Below are 11,193 nucleotides of genomic sequence, written 5' to 3'. Positions count from 1 at the left end.
CTACTAAATTAATGTATTTGCTTATATCTTTATTCATTTTAATAGATATCATAGTACGTATCATTGAATAGAAAGCCCAAAGAGACGAAGGCTTACAAGTAGCGGATAAATTGGAAAAATATGTTATGAGTACTACCTTTTCATTTCCATAGTTGTGTACTTTTTTTTCTTAGAGTATGTATATTCATACTTCTGTTTCGATCTTGCTGGAAGCAATCCAGAAATGGCTCTGAATGCCTCTTCTTCAATGTCAGAGGGAATACTTTCCGAATCGCTCATTTTTTAAACTAGTGACATCAATATTATTTACTGTCATATTGACATTGCCATGCATGGTGTTATTTGAACAAAGGTATTAAGGTTATTGATTTTTAGGATATGTATATACTTAAGTACAATACTTTTTATTATTCATTGTATGTTTTTATAGTTAGACGTAGATAAAATATTGTACAATACACGCGAGTTAACTCCATTATGATACCGTATGATCGACGCCGTTTTTTTTCGATCATACGGTACTTGTGGGGTTACACAATTCGTGCTACGTACTCGTGCAACTTTCACACGCGTGTCTTAACGATGCTGTTAACTCACTTGTATCGTAAACATCTATTACTTCATTTGGTGAACCCTAGAAGTTATGGAATGAAAAATATGTTTTAAAACAATAATGCATTCCTGATTAATTTACGTTTGACATATATATACTTAATTATTACTGTAGGCTCAGAGACTGTATCTCTTCTCTCTGCTTAATATGTCAAAAAGTACTTGGCTATCACTTTTTTCATCATCACTGGTTAAGTCATCTTTAATATCTTCTATCATCAGTGTTTCTCCGAGTTCAGAACGTTCATTGTTTAATTCATAATTACGGCCTATATAACAATAAATAAGAAACATTTTACTCAAATTAATATTGAAATGAAGAGGATATGTACAGGGTGTCCCATTTTGGTTGAAATCATACGTTATATAAGAACCTTATTAGTGAAAATAGAAGGGTGCGGTTTGTTGCAAACCTGTCTCACTTTTTTGTCAAACAGAAGATACTGTAAACAAAATGTTCATAGTCCTCTTCGTTTCTGAGCTACAGGGTCTTTTTGAATTTTTTTCAATTTGGGACACCCCCCGATCGAGAACTTTTTACGTAGAATACAGTGGCGTAGTCTGTTATTCTACCATGTTTTCTTAAATGGAACACCCTGTATATTTATAAACTATATGATCTGGCTTGCCATAAGCCTCTCAAAAATATATGTTACTCTATATTTATTTTCATTATTTACTGCAATATTTAAAAGTTTTTATTAGAAGATCATATTTATTAGTAGGCCATGATTGATAATAAAAGAAACTAAAGAATTATTAAAACTATACTGCCATCTGTATTTTGTTTTAGTTTAGGAGCCACTAATAAATTCTTTATATATTAGGGAAACTTAACTCTCTACCGATATTTGTAAATCTTGGAAGCTATTGTACCAAAACTTTTACATATTCCTTTAGTTAATTTACGTGAAATATACTTTCAGCAAGATGGCGATCCCCCTCACAACTTTGAAAATATTAGAATTTTGTTAAATTATTATTTCTCAAATCAATGAATTGGAACTAATGGACCATGGGCCTCCCTGATTCCCTGATTTGTCCGTTCTCGATTTCTGATTTTGGGGATTTTTGATTTTTGAAATATGAAATATGTCGTGGCAACTACAACAATGTTGAGCACCTGGAAAATGCTTTAATAATGCAAGCTCTTAAATATTTGCAAACCCATCTCGTGTAAGTGGCGAAATAGCTATTCTTTTTTGAAGAGGAAAAATATTTGCTCTGCTTTTTTAGATGTTAAGATTTTTTGTGACTAACGTGAAATCCATTTTCAATTAATATCTAAGACATGTTAATCTAAATAAACAATTCTATTCTTCGCCCACCTAGCAACTATAAATCAAAAAATAAAACACACTCTACCACTAAATAATACCTTATATTACTTATTTCAACTAAAATTGAAAAAACGTGCGGAATTACCTAAATAAAAAGCGACAACAAAGGGCAAAGGGACAGACCGCCGCGCGCCGCCGCACAGTGGGGTATTTGACACTGATAGTTGATCGAAATTTTTTTATGTAGACCTTATATAAATTATTGCTTTTTTCAATTAAAGAGGAAATAATATGAACAAAATAAAGGATAATTCGTCGATTCTAAAAAAAGAAAGAAAAATCACTGTTCCGGTGTTTCCACGGTCAGTGCCAGTAGTAATATCGCAACTACTACTACTAATGCTACGACTGATCCGCGAGCAATGCCCATACCACTAAAGTCGCTACTAATGCCAAATTGTGCTATACTGCTAATGGCACTAATGCGATCGCTTTGTACACAACAATGCCATCGCGGTTTACACCTCGCATTAGTATATCACTGATTGGCAAATTAGAGGAAACCAAGAATGTTTTTCTCATTTTATCAGCAAAATCGCAAAAAGTCGCAGTATTTTATTTTACTGTATGAAAGCCCAATGTTTACTAAGTAAAACGTATATAGACAATATGCTGAATTCTTCGAAATGCACAACTAAATCTCTAAGTATAATAAAAATGTCACAAATTTAATCAAATTTTCTGAACGCCTAACTTTTAGTTGCAAAAAAATCGTTAGTATAGAGAATATCAAAAATAAATAATACGTTTTTTGTAGAATACATACCTGCAGCTTGCTGAGCCATTTTCAATCAAAACAATAATATCAACGTAAAAAGAGCACAAGAACAACAACAATTTATAATTTTAAACATAAAATTTAGCCATTTACCTCTTATCTGTGAGAAGTAACAACTTTGACGTTTCGTTGAAACAAATAAATGCAACTAAACACACCCATAGCAGAGACAACTACGAGACGATCAAGCACATATGGGAATTAGGCCTGCCGGATCTCTGGCCAGATCAAACTTCTTTGGAAAATTAGCATCTGTAGTGGGAGGGCGCTGTTTCGCAAATTTAAATGACCCGGTACATATTTTACTGCTTTTATTTCCGCATCCGTTTTAGTCCCCGCCTCCCGCTAGTCCCGCTCTACGCGACGCCGCGGCAGCCATTGTTCATATTTTCATATCAAATATCGATTGTCGATTTGATTTTTCGCTTGCGAATTTCCAAATTATTTAAGTTGTATTAGCAATATTATGTGTGTTTAAGTGATCACTAATATCCTATATATTGCGCGAATTACCCAGAGGTATCTATTAACCACAATAATTAGTGAATTTCAACGCAATTAGTTAATTTTTATTTGAAGACCAACATGGGAACAAGGCCTATATTTCGCTCAAGAAAAATGTTGTATTGATAGATCTATGGAGGAAATAACAAAGATGAGTCCAGAATTTAGCCAAAATGCATAATTTTCCAAAAATACTGAAAAGTAAGTACATATAAACATATGTTTAGTATTGCAATAAAACTGATAAAATTTTCTTCTCCCGGTGATGGGAGAAGCCATGACAAAAAAGTCAAAGATAATTCTACTACGAAAATACAATATTCTTTGCCTGAGGCTAGCCAGCTTAGCTTGTTTAAAAATGCTATATTAAAAACACATTTGTGAATTTTATTTGTAGATGGACATTTGCTGTTTATAAACTTTCGAGTCAGATATTAACTTTCTTTGAGGATCAGCTATATTTTAATAATTGAGGAGTAAGAAAATTAATAATGTTTTGTATTTGTAGACCAAAAATATGACAAGAATCTTTGAAAATATAACACAATGCCTTTTGTAATTATGTTGTTTTGTGATGATAGTAAAATTTGGTTGATATAAAACTGAAACATAACTATTCCTGCTCTATGAATGACTCTGTGATAACGTTACCCAGGATTTAACTAATTCAGGTGAGCAGTTAAGCCCTAGGCTCTAGTATATATTTTTTCAAGTTATTTAAAATACAGGGTTGTAAATTAGCTTCATATCTTTCTTCATATCTTCTTCTTTTTCAAGTGTTATATAGTTTCACTTCCATGTTTTTATAAAATATGCAGGGAATATTACACTAAATTTTAAAATAATATTTTATATGTCAAATAATACCAATGTTTTTTAAAATATGGCCATTTTTAAAGATTAACTTTTCTATACATTTAAAAATCACAAAATTGTAAATTCACATTTTCTTTTTAATTCAACGTATGTATAAAACTGTCCTCACATTTGATTTATACAAAGGTACTTTAATTTCAAAATATTTATTGATATTTTGCAGCTCCATCAGCACAATAAATCATGTTATGTAATTTTGTAGAGAAAAAATACAGTATTTTATTTTCTAATGGGACTAATAACAAAATTGAACATTGCAGCATAATCAGGTTTCGCTAGACAAGAGAAATATATGACCATGAAAGTGTATAGAAGATAGGCCTGAAAATAATAATATTCACTGTTAAAATAAAATAAAAGTGATTCAAGTTATAAAAGAACTAACCAGTGTAGAAAATTCACTTTCAAAAAGAAAACATAAAAATGGTTGTAAGTAAAGAAGCTTATATTCTATTATTTCTTTATATAAACTATTTTGTTTTATTTATAACATCCTAGTTTAAATAAAATATTTCCTATTACTACTTTGGTAAATAATTTTAAGTAATCGGGTCTAATCAATTTTAAAATAGTTAGAAAATAAATTTGTTATATTCGAACATATATTTTTTTATATTTTATATTTAATTTAATAGGTAATTGTTTATATTAACTTTTACACATGTATTTATAATCTCTTAGTTATAAGTATTTATAAAAAGATCGTGTTGCAGATAGAGGTGATAAGCAATATGTAAAATTTGTAGGTACAGTTAAAGTGGAATGAACTGATATTTTTATAGAAACAGAACAAAACTACTAAAGGGAAACGAGGTGAAGAGCTGTATGACAGATGAATCCGTCACTTGTCTTGTGGAAAACATGCTTTTCTTATGGTTAAGAAGTGGTATATCATCTTCATGTTCTTTCATAATTGAAGCACCATCATTGTGTATCATGTAGAAAAACTGCCGACATTCATAGGTAATCCCAAAGCGTAATATAAAATAATTTACATCCTATATTCCCTATATTTGTAGGAAATGTCAGTCACAAAATCTGAAATATAGGGTAAAGGAGCCTCACTGCAACTTCTGATAAGACTATCAGAGAGGATAATATACAATCAGAGAGGGTAAAACATAAAGAACGGACTATCTGGTAAACTATTTTTTTTTGTCTTCCAATATTGGTTTTCACATATTGGAAAAAATTCATTTATTAATTTACCTTTGTTTTAGTGATTTCAAGATAGTGAAAATTCACACAAGAATATCTATATACTTATTTACCTTATGAGTCTATACCCAACAGAAAAATAAAAGTGCTAGTAGATAGTGGGATAAATTTAAAGGATAATATAATATTAACTCAAAAATTAGGTAAGGAACTAACAGCGCTTTCAGATTAATACCATCGAAGGTGTAATCTTGCTATACAGGGTTATTCACCTCATTCGACACGGAGTATTGTAGCCAAAGATTTTGAATTTTTCCAAATTATAAAAGATTTGGGTTTGTTTAAGGACTATTAGAGCTACAATTTAAACGTACTTTTGTAAGATACAGATTGTTCCGAATAAATAAAAAATACCAATGTTGTATTTTTTTAAATGGAACACTCTCTATATTATGAAATTTTTAGTTTCTCCAATTAAAATAAAGATAACTTTGATTAAGGTTTATCTCACCTAAAAATGCAGTAACAATTTTAATGCTTTATTTCTCTAGGGGTATTTAAGTTTTTAAAACCAAATATTGTACTGAAGTTTTTCTGTTTTCTAAATTTTGTGTTGCAATAATAAAAATAATACTATCTTATACAGAGTGTCTAAAAATTTTATTTTATATTAAAATTTATTTTAAATAATTACTAGCTTTAAACGGCAATAACTTGTTTAATTTAAATGGAACACCCTGTATATTTTACGTGAATCAGATGCACAATTTAATTGTATTATATAACGTTTTACCTATATCTTCAAATTCTCATAGAAAATGCATTTTCTTATAATATTGACATTTTAGACTGTACCGATGCTAAAAACGATAATATTGCTAGCCCATTTGTTTACAAAGAGATAACTATTTAAATCTTTGCAAAAGAGTGTACCATTAATTAAATATACCACCATTATTTCCGCCCAAATATTAATTAATCACATTTAATTGTGTTAGTTAATAAATTATTATAAATAAATGTAGATTTGAATCAGAAATCAATATATTAAAAAGTTATGAATATGAACGTCTCTGTTATTATAAATAAGCATTTATCAAAAAATGACATAAAATTTAGGTGTTACTTTTACCACATTGTCTAATACACATACAAAATTCAGTTTTTTTTAGTACTGGAGCAATTATTAATCAACGCAAATAGTCAATTAATGTATGTAGTTCGAATACTGAGATCATATTAATTAGTCCTCTTTTACATCTACTTAACTAGTGTTTGATATTTTTATTTATTTGGGACACTGTAGTACTTGTTGCAAATAATTATAAATAGTCCTACAACAAATCCAAAACTTACAATTTGTAAAAATCTAATCGTTTGGCTACAGTACATTACTCCGTGTCTAATGAGCTGAATAACCGTGAATTAATTAAACCAACATTTATAAGAACGAACAATAAATTTTATAGAATTAATCTCAAATACTAAAATACCAAATAAATCTATTATATTTAGTATTGTAGAAAATGCTGATGTTCATACAACCATCTGTTCCAACGCACTATGATTCTCTGAAATAATGCTACAATCCAAAATTCGATATTTTTCATTGGACTTAGATTGGATGTAGGACGTAGATTATAATATTTTTTCAAGAAGTACTAATAGAAGTATTTAAGTATAAAAATATCCTTGGTGTAGCATATAAAATATCGGTATTCTTAATAGATGGTTATTTTCTTTTAATATGATATTTAGTCAACATTAACAACTATCAAACTAAAAATTTCAAATTTTCAATGTTTATGTTTGTTTATATATTAAACCAACAGGAATAAATTTTTAATTTGTCATGAAAACAGCTCACATTACAGAACACATTACAGATCAAAACATATCACAATTACATAAAAAAATGACATAACCAGTATTATATTTTCTAGGTGAACTATGTTCTAAAACAAATTGCAGCACCATCAGGGTTAACATAAACATATGTCATCAAACAAATATACACTCTTCAGTTTTTAGAGCAACATGACCAAGAAGCAATTGTAGGATAGTATTGAAAAGGAATATGCACTCCTAAGGAAAATGACATGGGGTAATATATCCCAGTAATTTCAATAAACAACAAATTAATATGCTGAAATAAAACATCTATTAGTTTCAAGTTTCATTGTCTTTATTTAATGTTGATTTTTTGTACAAAATTTCAACATTAAATATAATATTAATTAAAGAAGATATTTTATTTCATAATATGTCTTTGTCTTCCACTTTCAAATAAAAAAATGTATTCCTCATATGGTCTTATACGAGAATTCATATATGGCATACTGCAATTAATTATGTGTAATTTTTATTAGTACAGTCTGACATTCTTCTAGCTCTTCTAGCATATACATACATAAAGAAGAAATACATATTTTGTAACCCTTTTAATTTTCAATTTTTTTAAGACTTTAAGGAATATATTTTATTTTACTATAATTAGGTACGCACCTAATAAACACCTTAAAAACCTAAACATGGAAACCTTAGAAAGAATGTTCTTTTTAATTTTTAAGGTGTCCGATCGATTTTAAGGGTAATCCTTAAGGGAAATTGAAAGAAAGTACAGTAAATCTGATCATAAAAACTAAATAATTTTGTGAAACAGTTTAATCGCATAATACCCCAGACACCATAAAAACTAAAACATGCCAAATCCGGATGTATGGAAACCCTAATTCATTCACATCTAATAATACTTTTTTTTTCAAGGATGGACACAGGATAAAAATTTGTCAATGTATTGAAAAGTTTTCTTTGGAAGGAGTTTCGGATGCGGCCACGTTGTTTCGCCGTGCTGAATGTTTGTGTTTCCACGTGGACCCTAACGTGCGTTAAGCATATGGCACGTAAAGCTTTTTCCCTGATGTCATGGTTTTTTTACTGACATTCCATTTTTTACTGTTTTTTTACTGCAACATTTGTATCTCAAATGTTTGTTTTATTTCCTTGTACCACTTATTTATTATTATGTTTATTTAAAATTATCATTTTATTGTAACATATTTGAAAATATTATTTTTTTATCTCTTAATAAATAATTTAATTCTTATATTAGTATTTTATTTGGTAATTATAATATATTATAAAAATATTTAAATTCAAATAAAGGCGCGCTTTTTGAATCGCTTAGCGCCGATCGCAGCGCCAACTATCTCCAGATTCAACGGATCCGTCATTGGATTTTTATATATAGCTATTAGAGAACCAGTTATACACATTGACTTGGGCATCTCGTAGTTATCTCTGCCCATAGCAACGCCATTCATGGCAGAGATTTAACTTATCATGAACTTATCATTTATCTTTTTTTGGGAAATCTTAAACACATTTGCTTTTTCGAATTTCGATCACCTTTTTCATGCTAATACCCCTCCGTGCGCCGGGTCGGCATGAGCCAATCATAATAATTGTAATAAAAATATCACACATTTGCCATCCAAAACACCGGCCGGCGTCAAGTCAAAACTTTAAACATAAACATATTGATAACAACTAGACCTACGTCGAAGTAAGGAATATTTCAGTATCGAGTTTCGAGTCCTCGGTTCGTGCATTTCCAGGGATTACGATTACTGCCGGCGTAAAAGTAACGAATTAGCTTAGTAACGAGTAACGAGTCCTAAATTCAAATGGTAAGCGTTACTTCGAGTCCTCGTAAAGTAACTGTTACTTAGTAACGATTACTCAGAATTTTTACATCACTAATAAATATACAGGGAGTTCCGTTTGAAAAAATGCGCTCCTAATAGGATTAGGCTAGCTGGACTTCTTGGCTTTAAGATTTATAAATCTACCTATCTCACAATTTTGACTTAATATCTGTGTTAATATATGCTTGCGAACGAGGCATAATATCCCGTTTTTATTGAAAATATAAAATGAAATTTGTCTCTTTCTTTTATTTAGATTTTAGGTTTGTTACTAAAACTACAATTAATACTGGGCATTAATTAAAGTCATTTTATTAAAAAACAATACTTTTAATTTACCAGTAAATATCAATACTGAATATAAAAATTATTTATGAAAACCTTAGATTTGCGGTAGATCAAAATACATGAAAATGTTTTGTAGAATATGCAGTAGAGGATAATATGCAAATAGTAGTAGTATTGCCTGCACATATTATTAAAAAAAAACATTGCAGTAAAAATCTCCAGTAAGAAACCACACATAGAGTGTTTTCAAATTACTGGGCCAGTTTATGCCATATTAAGGAAGTTTGTGAGATATACTAAAATTTCCTACGTACCTGTCTGCCTATTTTGTGATGTTGATTTTATTTTGTGTATGACATGACCTGATATACCACAGATACATATAAACAAGCCTATAATATTTATAGGTGACATCATATCACCATTCATTTCAACAGCTATGGCTAAAATAAATACTTCCTAAAATAGAATAGTTTTTCCCAGTTCAAATATGTTAGTTAAAAACAAAAAAATTACATACCTTAAAAATACCTGCAATAGCAAGGGTTAAACTTGACGTGTACGTAACTAGGGTAACTTCGCTTACTTCCATAAAGAATGCAATAAATGCACCTAATAATACTTTTAAAGATAATAACATAAAATCATGTAACTTCATGAATCCAAATACCTGACAACTTCTTACCACATCAAAGCCTAAAAACAACTCTAATAAATATCAGAAATAATCTCACAAACATGTTATTTTATTTGCCTTCATTATACAAAGCAAATGGTAACACTGATGCTATCATCCACGGTTGCATGTGGTAAATCATATCTATAGGATTATCCATTCCCATCTTGGATTTTTGTAATAATAATTGCACGCAAGTCCATCTCAAACCACTTGATATTGATGCAATAAGCAGCAATATAAATCCCAAGAAATTAAACTGTGTCGATTTATATGTAAAAAGAACTAGACCCAATGTTATCATAAATACTATAGCACATAAACTCCATGACTAAAAATATTTGTTTTATATACCTAGAGTTTTTAAATGACAAATATTCTTACTTTTTTCTCGAGCTTAAATATTATTGAAAAGAATAATATGAAAACTATTGTTGATGATTTAGTCATAGTATATCTAAAAACATAATTCATGTTAGAGTTGGCTCTTTTAAAAAGTAAAATATTATTTACAAAGAAACTGTTATTAATTCTAGGCCCCAATTCGAAAAACCAATATCAATTCCACTGAAAACTCCTGTAGGAGCCACAGCTAAAATGTAATCTGTCCATCCTAAAATTATCCTTTGCTTATTCCTTTTTCTCATAAAGCAGCATCTCACTAGTGCTGCCAAGATAAATTTTACAATCATGTGTATCAGGACAGTAATCAAAGGAAAGCGAAACCTCTAAAATAATTTAAAATAATAAAATATAGTTTATTTGGATAATACACTTATTGATTACCTGTAGTAACCATCTTTGATAAAATGTTAATCCAACTGATGGTATATAATAAGTTCCTATCAGAGCCCCTGTAAAAATAGCGGACCAGAGGCAGGAGGGGGTACAAAATTTGCGTTTCATCGGTTGAAAGTCTACTGTTTCCGCTTCGACTGGATTATTATCATCATTTTTATCGAGAATAGAATATTTTACTTTGTTCCTACTTCCAAACATATTGGACTGTAAATTTCTCTATGAGCCAAATCATTTCACTATGTTCTGTAGTGTTATTTCGACTAATAACATGGACTACATGCTAACACCTGTATTTTAAATATAAAAAATAACTAAAATACATTTTAACAGCACTATATTAAGTTTTGTAATATTAGAGGACGTGTAAATTCAAATAAACACAAAAACTATAAACGTCACAATCAGCTGTTTTTAGCTGTCAGGGTGCAGCCACACTATCCTAAAAACGGCGTA

General features: G+C 29.7%; 1 protein-coding gene and 1 long non-coding RNA gene across 4 annotated transcripts; one reads left to right on the top strand and one right to left on the bottom strand.

Moving 5' to 3' along the window:
- Nucleotides 1-704: 704 nt before the first annotated feature.
- On the bottom strand, nt 705-11,149 carry LOC115885874 (solute carrier family 35 member C2). Its single transcript, XM_030904905.1, has 7 exons — nt 10,726-11,149; nt 10,453-10,667; nt 10,324-10,396; nt 10,018-10,270; nt 9,784-9,959; nt 9,578-9,722; nt 705-881 (listed from the first exon to the last, which is right to left on the bottom strand). Exons 1-7 carry the CDS (start codon nt 10,936-10,938, stop codon nt 730-732), a joined length of 1,227 nt encoding a protein of 408 aa, XP_030760765.1. The 5' UTR covers nt 10,939-11,149; the 3' UTR covers nt 705-729.
- LOC115885875 lies at nt 2,936-8,047 on the top strand. 3 transcript variants are annotated; one of them, XR_004050806.1, is made up of 9 exons: nt 2,936-3,249; nt 3,310-3,435; nt 3,743-3,905; nt 4,313-4,539; nt 4,857-5,073; nt 5,130-5,250; nt 5,331-5,471; nt 7,212-7,372; nt 8,035-8,047. It is a non-coding gene; the product is annotated as an uncharacterized LOC115885875 (long non-coding RNA). The 3 variants fall into 3 exon arrangements; XR_004050805.1 differs by having other exon boundaries at nt 4,274-4,539; XR_004050804.1 differs by having other exon boundaries at nt 2,940-3,249; nt 4,371-4,539.
- Nucleotides 11,150-11,193: the final 44 nt, after the last annotated feature.

The sequence above is a fragment of the Sitophilus oryzae genome, unplaced genomic scaffold (genome assembly GCF_002938485.1).
Source record: "Sitophilus oryzae breed Bouriz unplaced genomic scaffold, Soryzae_2.0 scaffold_465_pilon_pilon, whole genome shotgun sequence".
NCBI classification, from domain to species: domain Eukaryota; kingdom Metazoa; phylum Arthropoda; class Insecta; order Coleoptera; family Curculionidae; genus Sitophilus; species Sitophilus oryzae.
Note: the sequence above shows the minus strand (reverse complement) of the source record. Positions and strands in the feature narration are given on the sequence as shown.